The sequence below is a fragment of the Bombina bombina genome, chromosome 3 (assembly GCF_027579735.1).
Source record: "Bombina bombina isolate aBomBom1 chromosome 3, aBomBom1.pri, whole genome shotgun sequence".
NCBI lineage: Eukaryota > Metazoa > Chordata > Amphibia > Anura > Bombinatoridae > Bombina > Bombina bombina.
Genome location: NC_069501.1, coordinates 1,249,432,773 through 1,249,460,399, shown reverse-complemented (window position 1 = coordinate 1,249,460,399; position 27,627 = coordinate 1,249,432,773). Strand labels below are relative to the sequence as shown.

At 38.1% G+C, this 27,627-nt stretch overlaps 1 protein-coding gene and 1 long non-coding RNA gene across 6 annotated transcripts in view; one reads left to right on the top strand and one right to left on the bottom strand.

The window, feature by feature from the left end:
- Positions 1–12: 12 nt before the first annotated feature.
- Positions 13–16,200, bottom strand: LOC128652158 (uncharacterized). The gene is made up of 2 exons (XR_008401285.1): positions 16,124–16,200; positions 13–789 (listed from the first exon to the last, which is right to left on the bottom strand). It is a non-coding gene; the product is annotated as an uncharacterized LOC128652158 (long non-coding RNA).
- Positions 16,201–16,267: 67 nt separating this feature from the next.
- The window catches only part of ATG16L2 (autophagy related 16 like 2), a 372,678-nt gene continuing 361,318 nt past the window's right edge, over positions 16,268–27,627 (top strand). For all 5 annotated transcript variants that reach the window (XM_053708773.1, XM_053708771.1, XM_053708770.1 and 2 more), the window contains exon 1: positions 16,268–16,418. In XM_053708773.1, coding sequence (XP_053564748.1) covers positions 16,322–16,418 — 97 coding nt within the window. In that variant the 5' untranslated portion in view covers positions 16,268–16,321. The remainder of the gene's footprint in view (positions 16,419–27,627) is intronic.

The window sequence follows — 27,627 nt, the reverse complement described above, 5'->3', positions numbered from 1 at the left end:
CATGCAAATTGCTATATTGAATAAAGTAGTTTCAATTTATTAATATTTACATATAAAAGCGGTTATTTGTAACATACTGGATGATAAAAAATGATAAAAGGAAACAATGATCTCTAAATGTATCACCGGTGTTATAAAAAAGCTTAAAACATTACTAGCTCCAATCAATAAAAAACTTTAAAAAGATAACATAATGCAATAGACCTCTCTGGATTACTCTGATATAACGATAGAGTTATGTACAGTTTTAGATGCACAAATTGTTGGTGATTATTTCTTCAATACATTGATCACTGTAGGATAGAGCAGAGTCTATAAGTGTAAGTCGGTTTTGCTTAATATTATGATAGCCACAATGGTAATATCCTTGTTTTGCACTTCAAGTTTGTAAGTTATCTTCAGTGTAGATTAAAACATTACAACATGTCAGAAACAAGAGAAGCCTCAAGCGGTGTCTCTCACCAACCCAATGATTCAGCTGTGGGGGTGGAGTCTCTATTTCTGCCGCTTGTATTTGAAAGTTATACCAATCCAATTACGATTTGTTAAGTTGTAAACAAAAGTCTCTATTTTAAGTGTGCACACTTACGATGTTTTCCTCAGCTCCTTCAATATGCTCCTACCGTTTTTCCTGCTTGTATAGACGATTTTAATCACAAGTGGTGTAGCGGTTCTGGGAGCTGGAGCAAGACGCCAAAATAATCAGCTGAGTGTCCTCCTTCGTGTCGGGTAACAGGTTCTACGCGTTTCAGCTCTCCAGGGAGCCAGGGAGCCTTTGTCTTATTTCACCTTAGTGCAGGATAGCAATTAAAATCAATACAAAAACATATATATACATAGCAATGGCTCATACAGATATCGATATTGACATAATATCATTACAGCATATTAATAAAAAACCCCAATGCAGCCATTTTTAAATTCAAATGACTACAAAAATAGAGTATAGTCCAATTCTTTATTTAGACCCAAAGGTTGCATAGCATTGAGTTTGTATTTCCAAAATGCTTCCTTCTTTTTAAGGATTAACTCCCTATTACCCCCCGTCTGGGACGTGGCACTGCATCAATAATTTGGAAACGAACCTGACTAATGTTATGACCACATTGGATAAAGTGACCTGACACTGGTGCCTCTAAATTTCCACATCTGATATTGCTTTTATGTTGTACTATCCTATCCCGGACACGATGAGTCGTCTCCCCAATATAATTTTTTCCACATGGGCATTTTATGAGGTAGATAGCAAAAGCAGTATTACATGTGAAAAAACCTTTTATTAGAAATTTTCTACCAGTGAGGGGATGTACAAACCACCTACATATTAACCCCTAATCTGACGCCCCCTATGCCACCGCCACTACATAAACTTATTAACCCCTATCCTGCGGATCCCAGACCCCACCGCAACTAAATAAATTGGTTAACCCCTAAACCGCCGCTCCCGGACCCCGCCGCAACTATAATAAATACCCGGACCCCGCCTCCACCTACATTATACATATTAACCCCTAATCTGACGCCCCCTATACCACCGCCACTACATAAACTTATTAACCCCTATCCTGCTGATCCCAGACCCCGCCGCAACTAAATACATTTTTTTAACCCCTAAACCGCCGCTCCCGGGCCCCGCCGCCACCTACATAATACCTATTAACCCCTATCCTGCCCCCCTATAATAAATTTATTAACCCCTATCTTGCCCCCCCTACACCGCCGCCACTATAATAAAATTATTAACCCCTAAACCTAAGTCTAACACTTTCCTTAACACCCCCTAACTTAAATATTAATTAAATAAATCTAAATAATATTACTCTTATTAACTAAATTATTCCTATTTAAAACTAAATACTTACCTATAAAATAAACCCTAAGAAAGCTATAATATAACTAATAGTTACATTGTAGCTATTTTAGGATTTATTTTTATTTTACAGGCAAGTTTGTATTTATTTTAACTAGGTACAATATTTATTAAATAGTTATTGACTATTTAATAGCTACCTATTTAAAATAAAGACACATTTACCTGTAAAATAAAAACTAACCTAAGTTACAATTACACCTAACACTACACTATAATGAAATAAATTATTCCTATTTGAAAATGTCTGCCGGTCCGAATGTCCTCTTCTGCCCGGATAGGATGATGACTTCTGCTGGTCTGGATGTCCTCTTCTGCCCCATTGGATGAAGACTTCGGCCCGGCTGGGTGAAGACGACTCAAGGTAGGGAGATCTTCAGGGGGTTAGTGTTAGGTTTTTTTAAGGGGGGTTTGGGTGGGTTAGAGTAGGGGTATGTGAGTGGTGGGTTTTAATGTTGGGGGGGTTGTATTTTTTTTTTACAGGTAAAAGAGCTGATTACTTTGGGGCAATGCCCCGCAAAAAGCCCTTTTAAGGGCTGGTAAAAGAGCTGATTACTTTGTAATGTAGAATAGGGTAGGGACTTTTATTATTTTTTTTATTAATATTTTATTAGGGGTCTTAGATTAGGTGTAATTAGTTTAAAATTCTTGTAATATTTTTTTATTTTCTGTAATTTAGTGTTGTTTTTTTGTAATTTAGTTTAGTTTATTTAATTGTATTTAATTGTAAGTATTTGTAGCTAATTTATTTAATTAATTTAATGATAGTGTACTGTTAGGTTTAATTTTAACTTAGGTTAGGATTTATTTTACAGGTAAATTTGTATTTCTTTTAGCTAGGTAGTTATTAAATAGTTAATAACTATTTAATAACTATTGTACCTAGTTAAAATAAATACAAACTTGCCTGTAAAATAAAAATAAATCCTGAAATAGCTACAATATAATTATTAATTATATTGTAGCTATCTTAGGGTTTATTTTACAGGTAAGTATTTAGTTTTAAATAGGAATAATTTAGTTAATAAGAGTAATATTATTTAGATTTATTTAATTAATATTTATGTTAGGGGGGTGTTAGGGTTAGTGTTAAACTTAGGTTTAGGGGTTAATAATTTTAGTATAGTGGCGGCGGTGTAGGGGGGCAGAATAGGGGTTAATAAATTTATTATAGGTGGCGGCGGTATAGGGGGGCAGGATAGGGGTTAATAGGTATTATGTAGGTGGCGGCAGGGTCCGTGAGCGGCGGTTTAGGGGTTAACATATTTATTATAGTTGCGGTGGGGTCCAGGAGCGTCGGTTTAGGGGTTAAACAATTTATTTAGTTGCGGCGGGTCCGGGATCCGCAGGATAGGGGTTAATTAGTTTATGTAGGTGGCGGCGGTATAGGGGGCGGCAGATTAGGGGTTAATATGTATAATGTAGGTTGCGGCGGGGTCCGGGAGCGACGGTTTAGAGGGTAGGTGTAGGGGGGGTCAGATTAGGGGTGTTTAGACTTGGGGTACATGTTAGGGTGTTAGGTGTAGACGTTTCCCATAGGAATCAATGGGATATCGGGCAGCAGCGAACATGAGCTTTCGCTATGGTCAGACTCCCATTGATTCCTATGGGATCCGCCGCCTCCAGGGCGGCGGATTGAAATCCATGTACGCTGGCCCGGAATAGTGGCGAGCGTATCTGGTAGTAGTTTAATAACTACCAAAAGTAGTCAGATTGTGCCGAACTTGCGTTCTGTAGTGACGTAACCATCGATCTGTGTCGGGACTGAGTCCGGCGGATCAAAGCTTATGTCACTAGATTCTACTTTTGCCGGGCAGTAGGGCTTGATAACTAAGGCGAATCAGCCTCGCCACAAATACGCTGCGGAATTCCAGCGTATTTGCGGTTGACGGCTTGATAACTAGAGGCCTAAATGTCTATTACCAGTTTGTACTAAATGTCTATTACCAGCTTGTACTAAATGTCTATTAGCAGCTTGTACTAAATGTCTATTACCAGCTTGTATTAAATGTCTATTACCAGCATGTACTAAATGTCTATTACCAGCTTGTACTAAATGTCTATTACCAGCTTGTACTAAATGTCTATTACCAGCTTGTACTAAATGTCTATTACCAGCTTGTACTAAATGTCTATTACCAGCTTGTACTAAATGTCTATTAGCAGTTTGTACTAAATGTCTATTACCAGCTTGTACTAAATGTCTATTAGCAGCTTGTACTAAATGTCTATTACCAGCTTGTACTAAATGTCTATTACCAGCTTGTACTAAATGTCTATTAGCAGTTTGTACTAAATGTCTATTAGCAGTTTGTACTAAATGTCTATTACCAGCTTGTACTAAATGTCTATTAGCAGTTTGTACTAAATGTCTATTACCAGCTTGTACTAAATGTCTATTACCAGCATGTACTAAATGTCTATTACCAGCTTGTACTAAATGTCTATTAGCAGTTTGTACTAAATGTCTATTACCAGCTTGTACTAAATGTCTATTAGCAGCTTGTACTAAATGTCTATTACCAGCTTGTACTAAATGTCTATTACCAGCTTGTACTAAATGTCTATTACCAGCTTGTACTAAATATCTATTACCAGTTTGTACTAAATGTCTATTACCAGCTTGTACTAAATGTCTATTACCAGCTTGTATTAAAGGTCTATTACCAGCTTGTACTAAAGGTCTATTACCAGCTTGTACTAAATGTCTATTACCAGCATGTATTAAATGTCTATTACCAGCTTGTATTAAATGTCTATTACCAACTTGTACTAAATGTCTATTACCAGCTTGTACTAAATGTCTATTACCAGCATGTACTAAATGTCTATTACCAGCTTGTACTAAATGTCTATTACCAGGCAGCTTGTACTAAATGTATATTACCAGCTTGTACTAAATGTATATTACCAGCATGTACTAAATGTCTATTACCAGCTTGTATTAAATGTCTATTACCAGCTTGTATTAAATGTCTATTACCAGCTCGTACCAAGGCCTCTAGTTATGAAGCCGTCTACTTAGCTGCATTCGCCGGCCCAATAAGCTCGCCTCACATTGCCGCCGCGGACCTGAATACGCTCGCTAAAGTTATCAATAAATCTGTAAAAAAGCCACGCACCATGTACGGGGCGATGAGCAGCGGACTGTGATAGTTATCAATTATCAAGCTCACTGCTCTTTGGCTTTTTTACAGCTTTATTGATACCCCTGTCACTAAGCACTCACACTATACTATACTGTTCTACCCCCTATACTGGCGCCCCCGCAACTAAATAAAATTATTAACCCCTAAACCGCCGCTCCTAGACCCCGCCACAACTATAATAAATATATTAACCCCTAAACCGCCACTCCCGGACCCCGCCACACCTATAATAAATATATTAACCCCTAAACCGCCGCTCCCGGACCCCGCCACCACCTACATTATAAATCCACAGAGAGGCAGCACCTTGCAATATAAAAAATCTTTATTTCCACATACTGGAGTAAAACAGTGACGTTTCGGGTACAGGACCCTTAATCATACAAATCTCAAACACACTGTTCAATCCTTATAAAGGCCTACCTGTACACAGGTGTTCAATTAACACCTCTTAACAGCCCCACCTAGTGGTTACTTATTTAATCACTTCATACTTATTTAATTACATCAAACATTAGAATTTTACATTCTTATTTCACCTTAGTGCAGGATAGCAATTAAAATCAATACAAAAACATATATATACATAGCAATGGCTCATACAGATATCGATATTGACATAATATCATTACAGCATATTAATAAAAAACCCCAATGCAGCCATTTTTAAATTCAAATGACTACAAAAATAGAGTATAGTCCAATTCTTTATTTAGACCCAAAGGTTGCATAGCATTGAGTTTGTATTTCCAAAATGCTTCCTTCTTTTTAAGGATTAACTCCCTATTACCCCCCGTCTGGGACGTGGCACTGCATCAATAATTTGGAAACGAACCTGACTAATGTTATGACCACATTGGATAAAGTGACCTGACACTGGTGCCTCTAAATTTCCACATCTGATATTGCTTTTATGTTGTACTATCCTATCCCGGACACGATGAGTCGTCTCCCCAATATAATTTTTTCCACATGGGCATTTTATGAGGTAGATAGCAAAAGCAGTATTACATGTGAAAAAACCTTTTATTAGAAATTTTCTACCAGTGAGGGGATGTACAAACCACCTACATATTAACCCCTAATCTGACGCCCCCTATGCCACCGCCACTACATAAACTTATTAACCCCTATCCTGCGGATCCCAGACCCCACCGCAACTAAATAAATTGGTTAACCCCTAAACCGCCGCTCCCGGACCCCGCCGCAACTATAATAAATACCCGGACCCCGCCGCCACCTACATTATACATATTAACCCCTAATCTGACGCCCCCTATACCACCGCCACTACATAAACTTATTAACCCCTATCCTGCTGATCCCAGACCCCGCCGCAACTAAATACATTTTTTTAACCCCTAAACCGCCGCTCCCGGGCCCCGCCGCCACCTACATAATACCTATTAACCCCTATCCTGCCCCCCTATAATAAATTTATTAACCCCTATCTTGCCCCCCCTACACCGCCGCCACTATAATAAAATTATTAACCCCTAAACCTAAGTCTAACACTTTCCTTAACACCCCCTAACTTAAATATTAATTAAATAAATCTAAATAATATTACTCTTATTAACTAAATTATTCCTATTTAAAACTAAATACTTACCTATAAAATAAACCCTAAGAAAGCTATAATATAACTAATAGTTACATTGTAGCTATTTTAGGATTTATTTTTATTTTACAGGCAAGTTTGTATTTATTTTAACTAGGTACAATATTTATTAAATAGTTATTGACTATTTAATAGCTACCTATTTAAAATAAAGACACATTTACCTGTAAAATAAAAACTAACCTAAGTTACAATTACACCTAACACTACACTATAATGAAATAAATTATTCCCATTTGAAAATGTCTGCCGGTCCGAATGTCCTCTTCTGCCCGGATAGGATGACGACTTCTGCTGGTCTGGATGTCCTCTTCTGCCCCATTGGATGAAGACTTCGGCCCGGCTGGGTGAAGACGACTCAAGGTAGGGAGATCTTCAGGGGGTTAGTGTTAGGTTTTTTTAAGGGGGGTTTGGGTGGGTTAGAGTAGGGGTATGTGAGTGGTGGGTTTTAATGTTGGGGGGGTTGTATTTTTTTTTTACAGGTAAAAGAGCTGATTACTTTGGGGCAATGCCCCGCAAAAAGCCCTTTTAAGGGCTGGTAAAAGAGCTGATTACTTTGTAATGTAGAATAGGGTAGGGACTTTTATTATTTTTTTTATTAATATTTTATTAGGGGTCTTAGATTAGGTGTAATTAGTTTAAAATTCTTGTAATATTTTTTTATTTTCTGTAATTTAGTGTTGTTTTTTTTGTAATTTAGTTTAGTTTATTTAATTGTATTTAATTGTAAGTATTTGTAGCTAATTTATTTAATTTAATGATAGTGTACTGTTAGGTTTAATTTTAACTTAGGTTAGGATTTATTTTACAGGTAAATTTGTATTTCTTTTAGCTAGGTAGTTATTAAATAGTTAATAACTATTTAATAACTATTGTACCTAGTTAAAATAAATACAAACTTGCCTGTAAAATAAAAATAAATCCTGAAATAGCTACAATATAATTATTAATTATATTGTAGCTATCTTAGGGTTTATTTTACAGGTAAGTATTTAGTTTTAAATAGGAATAATTTAGTTAATAAGAGTAATATTATTTAGATTTATTTAATTAATATTTATGTTAGGGGGGTGTTAGGGTTAGTGTTAGACTTAGGTTTAGGGGTTAATAATTTTAGTATAGTGGCGGCGGTGTAGGGGGGCAGAATAGGGGTTAATAAATTTATTATAGGTGGCGGCGGTATAGGGGGGCAGGATAGGGGTTAATAGGTATTATGTAGGTGGCGGCAGGGTCCGTGAGCGGCGGTTTAGGGGTTAACATATTTATTATAGTTGCGGTGGGGTCCAGGAGCGTCGGTTTAGGGGTTAAACAATTTATTTAGTTGCGGCGGGTCCGGGATCCGCAGGATAGGGGTTAATTAGTTTATGTAGGTGGCGGCGGTATAGGGGGCGGCAGATTAGGGGTTAATATGTATAATGTAGGCTGCGGCGGGGTCCGGGAGCGACGGTTTAGAGGGTAGGTGTAGGGGGGGTCAGATTAGGGGTGTTTAGACTTGGGGTACATGTTAGGGTGTTAGGTGTAGACGTTTCCCATAGGAATCAATGGGATATCGGGCAGCAGCGAACATGAGCTTTCGCTATGGTCAGACTCCCATTGATTCCTATGGGATCCGCCGCCTCCAGGGCGGCGGATTGAAATCCATGTACGCTGGCCCGGAATAGTGGCGAGCGTATCTGGTAGTAGTTTAATAACTACCAAAAGTAGTCAGATTGTGCCGAACTTGCGTTCTGTAGTGACGTAACCATCGATCTGTGTCGGGACTGAGTCCGGCGGATCAAAGCTTATGTCACTAGATTCTACTTTTGCCGGGCAGTAGGGCTTGATAACTAAGGCGAATCAGCCTCGCCACAAATACGCTGCGGAATTCCAGCGTATTTGCGGTTGACGGCTTGATAACTAGAGGCCTAAATGTCTATTACCAGTTTGTACTAAATGTCTATTACCAGCTTGTACTAAATGTCTATTAGCAGCTTGTACTAAATGTCTATTACCAGCTTGTATTAAATGTCTATTACCAGCTTGTACTAAATGTCTATTACCAGCTTGTACTAAATGTCTATTAGCAGCTTGTACTAAATGTCTATTAGCAGCTTGTACTAAATGTCTATTAGCAGCTTGTACTAAATGTCTATTAGCAGCTTGTACTAAATGTCTATTAGCAGCTTGTACTAAATGTCTATTAGCAGCTTGTACTAAATGTCTATTACCAGTTTGTACTAAATGTCTATTAGCAGCTTGTACTAAATGTCTATTAGCAGCTTGTACTAAATGTCTATTAGCAGCTTGTACTAAATGTCTATTAGCAGCTTGTACTAAATGTCTATTAGCAGCTTGTACTAAATGTCTATTAGCAGCTTGTACTAAATGTCTATTACCAGCTTGTACTAAATGTCTATTACCAGCTTGTACTAAATGTCTATTACCAGTTTGTACTAAATGTCTATTACCAGCTTGTACTAAATGTCTATTACCAGCATGTACTAAATGTCTATTAGCAGCTTATACTAAATGTCTATTACCAGCTTGTACTAAATGTCTATTACCAGCTTGTACTAAATGTCTGTTACCAGCTTGTACTAAATGTCTGTTACCAGCTTGTACTAAATGTCTGTTACCAGCTTGTACTAAATGTCTGTTACCAGCTTGTACTAAATGTCTGTTACCAGCTTGTATTAAATGTCTATTACCAGCTTGTACTAAATGTCTATTAGCAGCTTGTACTAAATGTCTATTACCAGCTTGTACTAAATGTCTATTACCAGCTTGTATTAAATGTCTATTACCAGCTTGTACTAAATGTCTATTACCAGCTTGTATTAAATGTCTATTACCAGCTTATACTAAATGTCTATTAGCAGCTTGTACTAAATGTCTATTAGCAGCTTGTACTAAATGTCTATTAGCAGCTTGTACTAAATGTCTATTAGCAGCTTGTACTAAATGTCTATTAGCAGCTTGTACTAAATGTCTATTAGCAGCTTGTACTAAATGTCTATTAGCAGCTTGTACTAAATGTCTATTACCAGCTTGTATTAAATGTCTATTACCAGCTTGTACTAAATGTCTATTAGCAGCTTGTACTAAATGTCTATTAGCAGCTTGTATTAAATGTCTATTACCAGCTTGTACTAAATGTCTATTAGCAGCTTGTACTAAATGTCTATTACCAGCTTGTATTAAATGTCTATTACCAGCTTGTACTAAATGTCTATTACCAGCTTGTACTAAATGTCTATTAGCAGCTTGTATTAAATGTCTATTACCAGCTTGTACTAAATGTCTATTACCAGCTTGTACTAAATGTCTATTACCAGCTTGTACTAAATGTCTATTGCCAGCTTGTACTAAATGTCTATTGCCAGCTTGTACTAAATGTCTATTGCCAGCTTGTACTAAATGTCTATTACCAGCTTGTACTAAATGTCTATTACCAGCTTGTACTAAATGTCTATTGCCAGCTTGTACTAAATGTCTATTACCAGCTTGTACTAAATGTCTATTACCAGCTTGTACTAAATGTCTATTACCAGCTTGTATTAAATGTCTATTAGCAGCTTGTACTAAATGTCTATTAGCAGCTTGTACTAAATGTCTATTAGCAGCTTGTACTAAATGTCTATTGCCAGCTTGTACTAAATGTCTATTGCCAGCTTGTACTAAATGTCTATTACCAGCTTGTATTAAATGTCTATTACCAGCTTGTACTAAATGTCTATTACCAGCTTGTACTAAATGTCTATTATCAGCTTGTATTAAATGTCTATTAGCAGCTTGTACTAAATGTCTATTAGCAGCTTGTACTAAATGTCTATTAGCAGCTTGTACTAAATGTCTATTAGCAGCTTGTACTAAATGTCTATTAGCAGCTTGTACTAAATGTCTATTAGCAGCTTGTACTAAATGTCTATTAGCAGCTTGTACTAGATGTCTATTAGCAGCTTGTACTAAATGTCTATTAGCAGCTTGTATTAAATGTCTATTAGCAGCTTGTACTAAATGTCTATTAGCAGCTTGTACTAAATGTCTATTACCAGCTCGTACTAAATGTCTATTACCAGCTTGTACTAAATGTCTATTACCAGCTTGTACTAAATGTCTATTACCAGCTCGTACTAAATGTCTATTAGCAGCTTGTACTAAATGTCTATTAGCAGCTTGTACTAAATGTCTATTAGCAGCTTGTACTAAATGTCTATTACCAGCTTGTACTAAATGTCTATTACCAGCTTGTACTAAATGTCTATTACCAGCTTATACTAAATGTCTATTACCAGCTTGTACTAAATGTCTATTACCAGCATGTACTAAATGTCTATTACCAGCTTGTACTAAATGTCTATTAGCAGCTTGTACTAAATGTCTATTACCAGCTTGTACTAAATGTCTATTACCAGCTTATACTAAATGTCTATTACCAGCTTGTACTAAATGTCTGTTACCAGCTTGTACTAAATGTCTATTACCAGCATGTACTAAATATCTATTACCAGCATGTACTAAATGTCTATTACCAGCATGTATTAAATGTAAAACAGCTTAAAAAAAAACAAACTTATGCACGCACAGATATGTAAAACAAATATATAAAACAAGAGAAATCTCTGTCAGGTGCACAATGGTTAAAGCTTGCACCTATATTTGGCACCTATGTTAGACTAATTTGCACCTATATTTGAGTAATTATAACCTTTGCTGCAGACAGGGTTATTAACTTTGCGCTGAGAAATAAAGTTCCCAAACAGAGTGTATCAAGTCACAAACTATTGATCCAGTCTAAGGAAAGAAGGGTCCAGCAGCCGTATATTTACTACAAACTTATAGTCCAGCAGTGTGGGGAAAAGTTCATCAGTCGTGCTCACAGCGCGGTATGAGAATGACAGTATTTGGTACCTTACTTAGAAAAACTCTGGCATTCCGAGTATCTACAGTATATCCAGGATATGGTGGTAATACCATCTAGCAGACAGCTCTGGGATCCTCGAAATGTGCACAGAAGAAAGCCGCCGAGCTCCTCTTCCCTGTACGTCTCAAAATCCGTCCTCAGCTGTAACTCCTTCGTATTTCCTGGAGTATGGTGTCTCTCCGCAATCAAAAAGAAGGAACAAGATCCGGCAACGCGTTTCAGCTCACTACGGAGCTGGAAGTTTGGTCATATTTTGTACAAGCAATGAACACTTTAGACAGACTCAAGTTGAAATGTGTTCTAGGTTCAATACTGCCCCAATTACTCCCAATATAAGTAACCACTTATGGTTCCCACAAAACGAAAAATTAATTCTGCTGTATTGTGGTAAGTGATAGGGTGGCAACATTAGCAGGTTCTGTAGCTGACTTTAACAATGTGCTTAACCCCTTAGCCGGAGTTAAACACATATTTATATGACAGACTCAGGTTTAATACTGCCCCAATTACTCCCTATATAAGTAACCACTTATGGTTCCCACAAAACGAAAAATTAATTCTGCTGTATTGTGGCAAGTGATAGGGTGGCAACATTAGCAGGTTCTGTAGCTGACTTTAACAATGTGCTTAACCCCTTAGCCGGAGTTAAACACATATTTATATGTAAAGCAATAATGATATACTCTGCAGCATTAGGGTATTCTACGTTTGCTCTTTTATATCTAAGTATTCTACATTTTACCTAAGCCTGATATGTTACACAGCTATTGGTTAAAGGGACGTGAAACCCCAAATGTTTCTTTCATGATTCAGGTAGAGAATACAATTTTAAACAACATTCCAATGTTCTTCAATTATCTAATTTGCTTGATTCTATAGGTATTCTTTGTTGAAGAAAAAGAGCAATGCATAAGGGTGAGCCAACAACATGAGGCATCTATGTGCAGCCACCAATCAGCAGCTACTGAGCCTATTTAGATATGCTTTTCAACAAAGGATATCAAAAGAATGGAGCATTTTCAGATATCAGAAGTAAATTGGAATTTGTTTAAAATTGTACGTTCTATCTGAATCATAAAATAAAACATTTAGGTTTCATGTCCCTTTGAATCAGCACAGAGGCTTATATACAGTTGACCTGTGAAGCCAGATATGCACCTCAAGATGGTTTTCAAGGAGTGGGTGTTTATCCCCAAACTTGCTTTGACTTTGAAAATTCTTGCAATTTTTGATAACCCCCCCCCCCAAAAAAAAACCCCAACAACTCAGATGTTATAGAATGTAGTATTTAATTGCTAGTTATGTATATATATATATATATATATATATATATATATATATATATATATATATAGATATATATATATATAGATAGATAAATGGTAGATATTGATAGACAGATTGGCAGATAGATTATATATATATATATATATATATACACAGTATACAACAGAAGTGAGTACACACCAGTGCAATATCACTTAAATGTCAAATGATTCAAAATTGTACAACCTAACAGCATTACGTCTTACGTTTTACAGTAGGGTATTTCTTATGTAAAATTAAAAACTAACAGTTCAGATTTACTTTATTAAAAATACCGGCCCCAAAGCAGGAAATCAATGAAACAAAAGTCAGTGCACCTTTCATTACTGAGATTGAAATCTTTTATTTTCTTCAATACTTTTCATGGCCACCTTTATTTTTGATGACAGACTCACTCCTCCTTGGCATGGAGGAAACCAGTGTCGTACAATTTTCTGGATAGATGTTCTGCCCTTCTTCAGAGATAATTTTTTTCTGCTGCTCTTTGCTGGAGGGGTTGTGTTGCTCTAACATTCTCTTTAAAATACCCCAAAGGTGATCTACTGGATTCAAGTCAGGTGACTTACTTGGCTAGGTCATAGTTTTCACTTGTTTCTCCTTTAGAAACTCTTTTGTGAATTAGGCAGCGTGCTTTGGATTGTTATCATGCTGGAATATTCATCCTCTGCCAAACTTCTGGACATTGGGAGTCATCTTGCCATCCAGTAGTTTGGTATATAGCAGGCATTCATGGTGCCATCTATAAATGTCATCTCCCCAACACCTTTTGCAGTCATGCAGCTCCATATCCTCACACTCCCACCTCCATGATTCACTGTTGGGACTATGCATTTACTGTAATAATCCTGACCAGGATCACACCAAACATGCTGCACCCCATCTGACTCGGAAAAAAAATGTATCTTGGTCTTGGCCATCTTACCAGATAATGTGCTCCCAGTATTCATCAGGCTTTTCATGTTGTTTAGCAAAGTTTAATCTTGCAGGTTTGTGCCGAAGAGCAAGCAAGGGTTTTTTCCTTGGATGCTGTCCATAGAAATTGACATTATGTCCTTAGTCATCACAGAAACTCCAATTTCTATCAATAATCCATGAGCCAAATCTGAAGCACTTGCCTGTTGCCCGTTTTTCAGAGCTAGATTGTGCAAGAAGGGCACTGTCCATGGCGTCATTTTAGGATTACAGCCACTGCGGCTCTCTTTTTTGGCACCGTGTATCGATCTATATTACTATATTACCTGATTACTGCTGCAACTGCGTTTTGACTGATATTTAGTTGGTCACCAATCTTCCTGTATCCTTTTACATCTTTGTGAAGTCTCACAATCAGATTTTTCAATTTCTCTGGCAATTCTTTTCCTTGTGACATGATGCAAACTTACAGATAGACACAGCCCATTGGTCAAAAAATTATACTGTTCTCTGGTAACTATGTTCATGCAATTAGGCTAATCGGAAATCATAGGTGTACTTAATTTTGTTTCAGTGATCTAACTTGTATTCACTTTTGTTGCATTACGTTTCTACTTTGGGGCCTGTATTTTCAATATAATCTTTTTAACCTTTTAACGCCGTTATGCCGTTCTATTCCGTCATAATTACACTGGGCTTTAGTGCCATTCTGATGAAATAGAACGTCATAACCGTTGGCTGTCCTAAAGCCAACAGCGCTTCCATGATGTGATTGCGTTGTTCCGATGTGGACAAAATTAACACAGTCATCAAAGGGTTAAAGTATTTGTTTTTGATTGTTTATAATAGGAAATATTCTACTTGTCAACTTAGAAATAAAACAATTATTTAGAGGTTATATAATTTTGAATAATTTGATATTTAAAGGGACACTGAACCCACATTTTTTCTTTCGTGATTCAGATAGAGCATGCAATTTTAAGCAACTTTCTAATTTACTCGTATTATCAATTTGTCTTCGTTCTCATGCTATCTTTATTTGAAAAAGAAAGCATCTACGCTGGACAGCACTTTTTTATTGATGGATAAATTTATCCACCAATCTGCAAGGACAACCCAGGTTGTTCACCAAAAATGGGCCGGCATCTAAACTTACATTTTTGCATTTCAAATAAAGATAGCAAGAGAACGAAGAACATTTGATAATAGGAGTCAATTAGAAAGTTGCTTAAAATTTCATGCTCTATCTGAATCATGAAAGAAAGAAAAAAAATGGGTTCAGTGTCCCTTTAAGTGATATTGCCCAGTGGTGTATGTATATAGATAGAGAGATATTGATAGACAGTCAGTCAGATAGATTAGATAGCTAGATATTGATAGCTAGATATTGATAGCTAGATATTGATAGCTAGATATTGATAAACAGCTAGATATTGATAGATAGATATTGATAGCTAGATATTGATAGCTAGATATTGATAGATAGATAGATATTGATAGCTAGATATTGATAGACAGCTAGATATTGGTAGCTAGATATTGATAAACAGCTAGATATTGATAGATAGATATTGATAGACAGCTAGATATTGATAGCTAGATATTGATAGACAGCTAGATATTGATAAACAGCTAGATATTGATAGCTAGATATTGATAGACAGCTAGATATTGATAAACAGCTAGATATTGATAGATAGATATTGATAGCTAGATATTGATAGCTAGATATTGATAGATAGATAGATATTGATAGCTAGATATTGATAGACAGCTAGATATTGATAGACAGCTAGATATTGGTAGCTAGATATTGATAAACAGCTAGATATTGATAGCTAGATATTGATAGACAGCTAGATATTGATAAACAGCTAGATATTGATAGATAGATATTGATAGCTAGATATTGATAGATAGCTAGATATTGATAGCTAGATATTGATAGACAGCTAGATATTGATAAACAGCTAGATATTGATAGATAGATATTGATAGACAGAAAGATGCAAGAGATAGAAATTGAATACATATATATATATGATACCCTTCTTTAAACAGTAAATAAATGTGCCCATGTTACAGTTGCTAACACGCACTAATGTCTCCTATTGTTTTCTGTTTACCAAGTTCACAGACAAGTGCAGGTCGCGTCCCCAGTTCACACCCCCAGCCCAGCAGTAAACACAACAGAGCTTCTTATAGAACTCTGTTCAATGCGGTCGGATCAAACCAAATGTGCTGCGGGGGGGGGGGGACTAATAACAAACATCATAAGGTAACTTCAATACATATAATAAGTCACATAGAACTGCCTGTGTTTGCGGTAATAAAACACGTACTTGCTGCTTGGTCTGTCCGGGACACATATTTAGGTTATCTGACCCGCTATGATTAAGCAGTTCGGCCCAGGGACTTCCCAGCCCGCCGTGACGTCACTGGGGGAGGATTCCGATGCTCGGCCCCTTGTTACTGTGTGCCAGCAGTGCACTGGTGCGGGTGCACTGGGTGTCACAGCTGCGGACAGGGGCGAGCGCAGGATGCAGCCCGAGATGGGCTGGAAACTTCACATCACCCGGCAGCTGAAGCACAGGGACCGGACGCAGAAGGTTCGCTTCCAGGAGCTCATCCAGTCTTGTGAGTGTCACTGCAGGTACCAGGTGTGGGGACAAACTTCATAACAGTGGGTGTAAGTTACTGAAGTGTCAGACTTTCCGGCGTGCAGTACCCTGATACTAATGTGCAACCCACATTCATGGATGGTGGAACTCAGACTAGTAAAGTGACATTGTTTGATGATGTGTTAGAAAATATTAAGTAAGGCTTAATTGTAGTATAAAAACCATGGAACAGTGCATTGCGTTTAAATGCTAGATTGTGGAGAAACATTGCTGCAAACACCATAGCATTGGGCACTGTGTATAATTTGCAGAAGGGTCAGACTTACCTGTGAGTATACCCTGCTAGTATTGTGCAAAACACATTCATGGAACTCAGGCTAGTAGTGTGACATTACTGTTGGTAATGGGTATAGCGGTTGCAAAAGGGTCAGACTTGTCTGTGTGTAGTACCTTGCTGGTATTGCACAAACCGCATTCATGAAACTCAGGCTAATAGTGTGACATTAATGTTGGTAATAGGTATAGGTTGCAGAAGGGTCAGACTTGCCTGTGTGTAGTACCCTGCTGGTATTGCACAAACCACATTAATGGAACTCAGGCTAGTAGTGTGACATTAGTGTGAGAGCTCTGTATAGATTGCAGAAGTGTCAGGCATGCCTGCGTTTAGTACCCTGCTAGTATTGTGCAAACCACATTCACAGTACTCAGACTAGTAGTGTGACATTAATGTGGGTACTAGGTATAGGATGCAGAAAGGTCAGACTTTCCTGTGTGTAGTGCCCTGCTAGTTTTGTGCAAATCACATTAATGGAACTCAGGCTAGAAAAGTGACAATGGTGTGAGCTATCACCATAGGTAAGAAAATAATACACATATTTACTTTACAAATTGTACAGCAGTAAAGTAGCAGGCTAGTAATGTGACATTTGTGTGAAGTATCACGATATGTAAGAAAATATTACATATAATTACTTTACAAACAGTTGGGCATAAAGTAGCTGGCTAGTAATGTAACATTGCTCTAAGCACTGGATATAAGTTGCAAGAGGTTCAGACTTTCCTGGTTGTAGTACTCTGCTAGCATTGTGCAAACCACATTCCAGTGATTACCTTGTATTTAAGCCTCTGCAGACTGCCCTTTATCACAGTGTTTTTTTTAAAAAACTTGCATTTTAGCCAATGAGTTAGTGCTGGTTCCTTCATAACTCAACAGGATTAACTATTACTGTCTGGCTATAAAAAGCTAATCAAATGAACTGAGATAAGAGGCGGCCTGCAGGGGTTTAGAAACCAGCAGGAAGTTAAAGCTTATAAAGCATATTAATATAACCACATTGATTCCACAAAGCTGGGAAATGGACTGTAAAGGTGTTATCTATGTTTTTAAACAATAAAGAAATCAAGTAGACTGTCCCTTTTAATACAAACACCAAAGCATATTAATATCATGGCATTAGTACTCTGTAGTATAAAGATAACAGTGATGATAAGTGACCAAACTTCCTGTTTATCAAATTTAATGTCTGCAGCTTGTTTTGCAAAATATGGTCAAAAAATATTTTGTTGTTTTATAAATCAGTGTTTTTTTTAAGATTTGACTAATTTATATTTGTATAAAACAATAGTTATGCTTCACCTTTACAGACAGACTCACAGAACAAGCACATATGTTGTTAGTATTTACCCCCTTGGGTTTCATAGACTGTGTAATGCATTACATAGAAGTTCATCGCAGCCCTCTTAGGCAGCCAAAGTGTTAATTTTATTGGAACAAGGCTTTTTGGAGAATTAAGCAGTACTAAAGCTATAATTTCCAAAAAAAAAATCAAAAAAAATCTTCAGTAACAGAAAAGTTCAAAAAATTTATTTTATGAAATAATTTGTGAGCGTAGTTGCCAGCCGTCCTCTGCAAAAATACTGCACAATCTGTATTTAACTGGTTACAGTCATAAGTGAGGTCACACATTGCAAGAGCCCACGCTCTTGATCTCACATTGATTTTCATGTTAATCTATTTGATTGCTAGTTATACATATAAACAGTAGTGACCTTATCTTCTTTACTGCCTCTCGTTCTTTCTCCTCCATACTGTATTTATAAATATGCTTTGAGGCATAGGGGGCATTTTACATTAAAGGGACATGAAACCCAATTTTTTTCTTTCATTCTTTAGAAATAACATGCAATTTTAAACAACTTTCTAATTTACTTCTATTATCTAATTTGCTTAATTTTCTTGATATCCTTTGCTGAAAAGCATATCTAGATATGCTCAGCCGCTGCTGATTGGTGGCTGAATCATGAAAGACAAAATTGGGGTTTAATATCCCGTTTAGCTAATACTCAGAGACTTTTAAAAAAACATAATTTATGCTTACCTGATAAATTTATTTCTCTTGTAGTGTATCCAGTCCACGGATCATCCATTACTTATGGGATATTAACTCCTCCCCAACAGGAAGTGCAAGAGGATTCACCCAGCAGAGCTGCTATATAGCTCCTCCCCTAACTGCCATTACCAGTCATTCGACCGAAAACATGCAGAGAAAGGAAAACCATAGGGTGCAGTGGTGACTGTAGTTTAATGGAAAAATTACCTGCCTTAAAGTGACAGGGCGGGCCGTGGACTGGATACACTACAAGAGAAATAAATTTATCAGGTAAGCATAAATTATGTTTTCTCTTGTTAAGTGTATCCAGTCCACGGATCATCCATTACTTATGGGATACCAATACCAAAGCTAAAGTACACGGATGACGGGAGGGACAGGCAGGCTCTTTATACGGAAGGAACCACTGCCTGAAGAACCTTTCTCCCAAAAACAGCCTCCGAAGAAGCAAAAGTGTCAAATTTGGAAAATTTGGAAAAAGTATGAAGAGAAGACCAAGTTGCAGCCTTGCAAATCTGTTCAACAGAAGCCTCATTCTTAAAGGCCCAAGTGGAAACCACAGCTCTAGTAGAATGTGCTGTAATTCTTTCAGGAGGCTGCTGTCCAGCAGTCTCATAGGCTAACCGTATTATGCTACGAAGCCAAAAGGAGAGAGAGGTAGCCGAAGCTTTTTGACCTCTCCTCTGACCAGAATAAACGACAAACAGGGAAGACGTTTGTCGAAAATCCTTAGTTGCCTGTAGATAAAATTTCAGGGCACGGACTACATCTAGATTGTGTAGCAGACGTTCCTTTTTCGAAGAAGGATTAGGACACAAAGATGGAACCACAATCTCTTGATTGATATTCCTGTTAGTGACCACCTTAGGTAGGAACCCAGGTTTAGTACGCAGAACTACCTTGTCTGAATGAAAAATCAGATAAGGAGAATCACAATGTAAGGCAGATAACTCAGAGACTCTTCGAGCCGAGGAAATCGCCATTAAAAACAGAACTTTCCAAGATAACAACTTGATATCAATGGAATGAAGGGGTTCAAACGGAACCCCCTGTAAAACATTAAGAACTAAGTTCAAACTCCATGGTGGAGCAACAGTTTTAAACACAGGCTTGATCCTAGCTAAAGCCTGACAAAAAGCTTGAACGTCCGGAACTTCTGACAGACGTTTGTGTAAAAGAATGGACAGAGCTGAAATCTGTCCCTTTAAGGAACTAGCGGATAAACCCTTTTCTAAACCTTCTTGTAGAAAAGACAATATCCTCGTAATCCTAACCTTACTCCATGAGTAACTCTTGGATTCGCACCAATATAAGTATTTGCGCCATATCTTATGATAAATCTTTCTGGTAACAGGCTTCCTAGCCTGTATTAAGGTATCAATAACTGACTCAGAAAAACCACGTTTTGATAAAATCAAGCGTTCAATTTCCAAGCAGTCAGCTTCAGAGAAATTAGATTTTGATGTTTGAAGGGACCCTGGATTAGAAGGTCCTGTTTCAGAGGTAGCGACCAAGGTGGACAGGATGACATGTCCACTAGATCTGCATACCAAGTCCTGCGTGGCCATGCAGGCGCTATTAGAATCACTGATGCTCTCTCCTGTTTGATTCTGGCAATCAATCGAGGAAGCATCGGGAAGGGTGGAAACACATAAGCCATCCCGAAGGTCCAAGGTGCTGTCAAAGCATCTATCAGAACCGCTCCCGGATCCCTGGATCTGGACCCGTAACGAGGAAGCTTGGCGTTCTGTCGAGACGCCATGAGATCTATCTCTGGTTTGCCCCAACGTCGAAGTATTTGGGCAAAGACCTCCGGATGAAGTTCCCACTCCCCCGGATGAAAAGTCTGACGACTTAAGAAATCCGCCTCCCAGTTCTCCACTCCCGGGATGTGGATTGCTGACAGGTGGCAAGAGTGAGACTCTGCCCAGCGAATTATCTTTGATACTTCCATCATTGCTAGGGAGCTTCTTGTCCCTCCCTGATGGTTGATGTAAGCTACAGTCGTGATGTTGTCCGACTGAAACCTGATGAACCCCCGAGTTGTTAACTGGGGCCAAGCCAGAAGGGCATTGAGAACTGCTCTCAATTCCAGAATGTTTATTGGTAAGAGACTCTCCTCCTGATTCCATTGTCCCTGAGCCTTCAGAGAATTCCAGACAGCGCCCCAACCTAGTAGGCTGGCGTCTGTTGTTACAATTGTCCAGTCCGGCCTGCTGAATGGCATCCCCCTGGACAGATGTGGCCGAGAAAGCCACCATAGAAGAGAATTTCTGGTCTCTTGATTCAGAGTAGGGGACAAGTCTGAGTAATCCCCATTCCACTGACTTAGCATGCACAATTGCAGCGGTCTGAGATGTAGGCGTGCAAAGGGTACTATGTCCATTGCTGCTACCATTAAGCCGATCACCTCCATGCATTGAGCTACTGACGGGTGTTGAATGGAATGAAGGACACGGCATGCATTTTGAAGCTTTGTTAACCTGTCTTCTGTCAGGTAAATCTTCATTTCTACAGAATCTATAAGAGTCCCCAAGAAGGGAACTCTTGTGAGTGGAAAGAGAGAACTCTTCTTTTCGTTCACCTTCCATCCATGCGACCTTAGAAATGCCAGTACTAACTCTGTATGAGACTTGGCAGTTTGAAAGCTTGAAGCTTGTATCAGAATGTCGTCTAGGTACGGAGCTACCGCAATTCCTCGCGGTCTTAGTACCGCCAGAAGAGCACCCAGAACCTTTGTGAAGATTCTCGGAGCCGTAGCCAATCCGAATGGAAGAGCTACAAACTGGTAATGCCTGTCTAGAAAGGCAAACCTTAGATACCGGTAATGATCTTTGTGAATCGGTATGTGAAGGTAAGCATCCTTTAAATCCACTGTGGTCATGTACTGACCCTTTTGGATCATGGGTAAAATTGTCCGAATAGTTTCCATTTTGAACGATGGAACTCTTAGGAATTTGTTTAGGATCTTTAAATCCAAGATTGGCCTGAAAGTTCCCTCTTTTTTGGGAACCACAAACAGATTTGAGTAAAACCCTTGTCCTTGTTCCGACCGCGGAACCGGATGGATCACTCCCATTAATAAAAGATCTTTACGCAGCGTAGAAACGCCTCTTTCTTTATTTGGTTTGTTGACAACCTTGACAGATGAAATCTCCCTCTTGGGGGAGAGAATTTGAAGTCTAGAAGGTATCCCTGAGATATGATCTCTAACGCCCAGGGATCCTGGACATCTCTTGCCCAAGCCTGGGCGAAGAGAGAAAGTCTGCCCCCCACTAGATCCGTTCCCGGATCGGGGGCCCTCGATTCATGCTGTCTTAGGGGCAGCAGCAGGTTTCCTGGCCTGCTTGCCCTTGTTCCAGGACTGGTTAGGTCTCCAGCCTTGTCTGTAGCGAGCAACAGCTCCTTCCTGTTTTGGTGCAGAGGAAGTTGATGCTGCTCCTGCTTTGAAATTACGAAAGGAACGAAAATTAGACTGTCTAGCCTTAGGTTTGGCTCTGTCTTGAGGCAGGGCATGGCCTTTACCTCCTGTAATGTCAGCGATAATTTCTTTCAACCCGGGCCCGAATAAGGTCTGCCCTTTGAAAGGTATATTAAGCAATTTAGAAGTAACGTCAACTGACCAGGATTTTAGCCACAGTGCTCTGCGTGCCTGAATGGCGAATCCGGAATTCTTAGCCGTAAGTTTAGTTAAATGTACTACGGCATGTGAAATAAATGAGTTAGCTAACTTAAGGGCTTTAAGCTTGTGTGTAATCTCATCTAATGGAGCTGATTCAAGTGTCTCTTCCAGAGACTCAAACCAAAATGCTGCTGCAGCCGTGACAGGCGCAATGCATGCAAGAGGTTGCAATATAAAACCTTGTTGAACAAACATTTTCTTAAGGTAACCCTCTAACTTTTTATCCATTGGATCTGAAAAGGCACAGCTATCCTCCACCGGGATAGTGGTACGCTTAGCTAAAGTAGAAACTGCTCCCTCCACCTTAGGGACCGTTTGCCATAAGTCCCGTGTGGTGGCGTCTATTGGAAACATCTTTCTAAATATCGGAGGGGGTGAGAACGGCACACCGGGTCTATCCCACTCCTTAGTAACAATTTCAGTAAGTCTCTTAGGTATAGGAAAAACGTCAGTACTCGCCGGTACCGCAAAATATTTATCCAACCTACACATTTTCTCTGGGATTGCAACTGTGTTACAATCATTCAGAGCCGCTAACACCTCCCCTAGTAATACACGGAGGTTTTCCAGCTTAAATTTGAAATATCTGAATCCAGTTTGTTTGGATCAGAACCGTCACCCGCAGAATGAAGCTCTCCGTCCTCATGTTCTGCAAATTGTGACGCAGTGTCTGACATGGCCCTAATATTATCAGCGCACTCTGTTCTCACCCCAGAGTGATCACGCTTACCTCTTAGTTCTGGTAATTTAGCCAAAACTTCAGTCATAACAGTAGCCATATCCTGTAATGTGATTTGTAATGGCCGCCCAGATGTACTCGGCGCTACAATATCACGCACCTCCCGAGCGGGAGATGCAGGTACTGACACGTGAGGCGAGTTAGTCGGCATAACTCTCCCCTCGTTGTTTGGTGAAATATGTTCAATTTGTACAGATTGACTTTTATTTAAAGTAGCATCAATACAGTTAGTACATAAATTTCTATTGGGCTCCACTTTGGCTTTAGCACATATAGCACAGATATCTTCCTCTGAATCAGACATGTTTAACACACTAGCAAATAAACTAGCAACTTGGAAATACTTTTCAAGTAATTTACTATAATATGAAAACGTACTGTGCCTATAAGAAGCACAGAAAAAGTTATGACAGTTGAAAATTAATAAACTGAAAAGTTATAGCATCAAATCTTTGTAAAAAAACACAAATTTAGCAAAGGATTGCTCCCATTAGCAAAGGATAACTAACCCTGATAGCAGAAAAAAAATACAGAAATAAACGTTTTTTTTTATCACAGTCAACTACAATCTCACAGCTCTGCTGTGAGTGATTACCTCCCTCAAAACAAGTTTTGAAGACCCCTGAGTTCTGTAGAGATGAACCGGATCATGCAGGGAAGACAATAAACTTCTGACTGAATTTTTTGATGCGTAGCAAAAGCGCCAAAAAAGGCCCCTCCCCCTCACACATAACAGTGAGAGAGATCAGTAAACTGTCATAAATTAAATAAAACGACTGCCAAGTGGAAAAAAATAGTGCCCAAATCATTTTTTTACCCAGTACCTCAGAAAATTAAACGATTTTACATGCCAGCAAAAAACGTTTAACATTAATAAATTGAGTGTTATTAAAAAGCCTGTTGCTAGTCCCTGCAAATTAGGCTAAAGTTTTATGCATACAGTATAATTCCAGTGAAGTGCCATTCCCCAGAATACTGAAGTGTAAAATATACATACATGACAGCCTGATACCAGTTGCTGCTACTGCATTTAAGGCTGAGTTTACATTATATCGGTATGGCAGAATTTTCTCATCAATTCCATTGTCAGAAAATAATAAGCTGCTACATACCTCTTTGCAGATTAATCTGCCCGCTGTCCCCTGATCTGAAGTTTACCTCTCCTCAGATGGCCGAGAAACAGCAATATGATCTTAACTACTCCGGCTAAAATCATAGAAAAACTCAGGTAGATTCTTCTTCAAATTCTACCAGAGAAGGAATAACACACTCCGGTGCTATTATAAAATAACAAACATTTGATTGAAGGTATGAAACTAAGTATAATCACCACAGTCCTCTCACACATCCTATCTATTCGTTGGGTGCAAGAGAATGACTGGTAATGGCAGTTAGGGGAGGAGCTATATAGCAGCTCTGCTGGGTGAATCCTCTTGCACTTCCTGTTGGGGAGGAGTTAATATCCCATAAGTAATGGATGATCCGTGGACTGGATACACTTAACAAGAGAAACTGGACATTTAAGTGTCCAGTATTTTTGTGAAGAATTTACTGGACAGCCTGCTAAAATGCTGGAGTGTCCTGTTATATGTAAAAGTAACATATTTCTTAGTTGATTGTGAAAGATAATGAGTAAATAAGTATAATTTTATTTTCTTTGTCAGCAAAAAAAAAAAAAAAAGACTTGAAAAAGGGAACTTTGTAAAAATAGCAGCCCTTATGTTTATCCTTCCGTCTAAAGATTATTGCTGTGAGTCATTTTCCATTGCTTAATCCAATACCTTTCACATTAAGATCATAATTAGCCTTCATATAAACAATTAGAAAAAAAATGTGAATATCTGTTTTTGCTTTATTTTTGTCCCAAAAAAGAATTTACCACATTCTGATAACTTTTTTAAGTTGATTTTCTTTTCAACGTATCTTATCCAAGGAATGGAAACTGGAATACATATCAGTTGGTGGATACTATTTTAAATTGTAACTCCCTAGTCCAGAGCTTTCCAAACTTTTCATGTAGGCGACACTTTTTAAACCTACATAATTTCGCGACAAAGTAATTCAGTTGTACTAGCAAACAGGAGGTTAAACTAACTTGTTTTAAAAGATACAGACACATACATTAATTATATAATAACGAAATGTATTTACAAGTAACAGTAAGTATGTGCAAGAATTAAAAAAAAAAAAGTTTAATACCACCAATAGCTACTTACTATTTTAATGGGCTGTATGAGGTTGATGGGATGAACAGTTTCTGAATATTTAGTGGAATATTAGCTAAAGACATTCACATTTCATCATCAAGCATTTTTAAGCTTCCACTTCCTATCTATATATCAAGAGCAGGAGCAGCAATGCCCTACTGGGAGCTAGCTGCAGGAAAAAAAAAAAAAACACTTTAACTTCTGACTTCAGCTCAGCGTTTAAGCTGCCGCCCTAAGAGCTCTGCGAATTGCACTGACTACTGCCCACACTGCTATCCCACTCACTGACTACACATGCAGTCATGAGCCGATTGAGGAGACTACACGTGCAGTCAGGAGCCAATGTTCCGCCAAAGCCGCCAATGGGAATAGTTTCAGTTCCCATTGAGATGCGCTAATAGGTTAAGATTATCTGTGACCCACTAGGTATCAATCACGAGTCAACCATGTGATATGCGTAGCAAGCAGGCGGAAAGTCGGAAACCAAAATTTTTTATTAAAAAAAGCAGGGACACATCTACACACTGCTGCCAACACACTAATGTTTCACAACACACAGTTTGGAAAGCACTGCCCTAGTCTAATAAAGGAAATACTGTTGATACTGTATATGATTGGTACCACCCTATACGTCTGCTGCGAGGGATCGAAAAATATAAATTAGGGACTAGTTGATTCACATTATTATTGTTATTATTATTAACACATAGTGCTGCACACTAACGGCCGGATTATCTAAGCTTCCCTAGATCAGACATGGTTTTTTTTCCGCCTCTCACAAGGCTGTCCTAGTGGAATTATCATAATAAAGGGGCAGTCTTTGCGAGTGGTGAGATGTTTCCTTTTGAAATTATTGGAGCTCGTTGGAAATGGACACTTTGTTCCATAGAGCGAAGTTAGCAGATAGCAGGGGGGCCCTTTAAAAATTAAATCCTGCAGCAAATATAAATCACATTACGCTGCTTTCTGCGTATAGCATCTTACAATCGCCTATATTTTAGTATGCATGCGTTTCTCTATTATGGTTATAAGTATTTTGTGAAAAGATTGCCACCTTTTAGTTTGGGAAAAAAAATGTGAGATCTGTAGTGCGAAAATCTTTACTGAATTATGATGGGTTTAGAGATAAAGTTTCATATTTGCCCGGTCTTCAGCCCATTTTACAAAAAAAACACTTTGTATTTTGTAGTTATAAGCACACATTTCTAAGTGATTTTTGCACATCCTGTGTACTTAAATTACAATTTACGCTGTGCATATTTAATACCATTTATTCCTGTTATTTATATACAAATTTTGTTTTTGATAAAATACGGTTTTTCGTGAAGAATTTTGTTTATGCAACTTAAATGGACATAAAACCTCATTTTATTTCATGAGTCAGATAGAACAGACAATTTCAAACAACTTTCCAATGTACTTATATTATCACATTTCTTCATTCGCTTGTTATCTTTTGTTGAAAAGCAGGGATAAAAGCTCAGGAGCTTACACATATCTGTAGTTACTATAGGGCAGCAGTTTTACAACAGTGTTATAGATTAACAAAAGCACTAGGTTGCAGCACTATTTCCTGTCATGTAGTGCCCCAGACATGTGCACGCTACCTATCTAGATATCTCTTCAACAAAGAATGAGACCAAAGCAAACTTGATAATAGAAGTACATTGGAAAGATTTTGTTTTCAATTTGTATTTTCTATCTGAATTGTGAATGGAAAAACATGTCCCTTTTAACAATATCATTTTTTTTCCTGCGTAATTTTTGTGTGAATGGTTCAATTATTCGTTTTGTACGATTTTTAAATTTATGGGGGTTTTTTTGTGTGCACTTTTGCAATGTCTGCATCACCTCCCCATACGAAAATGCCCCTTAGCGAGACACCTTGTATTCAGATCATTCCACCAGCGAAATAGAAGTACTGGTGAACGTTCTTTAAAGGGACACTAAACCCAATTTTTTTCTTTCGTGATTCAGATAGAGCAGCAACTTTCTAATTTACTCTTATTATCAATTTTTCTTTGTTCTCTTGGTATCTTTATTTGAAAAAGCAGGAATGTAAAACTAAGAAGCCGGCCCATATTTGGTTCAGCGCCCTGGATAGCGCTTGCTGATTGGTGACTAAATATAGCGCTACACAGGTGCTGAACCAAAAAACAAACAAAACGTCTTCTAAGCTTAACATTCCTGCTTTTTCAAATAAAGAT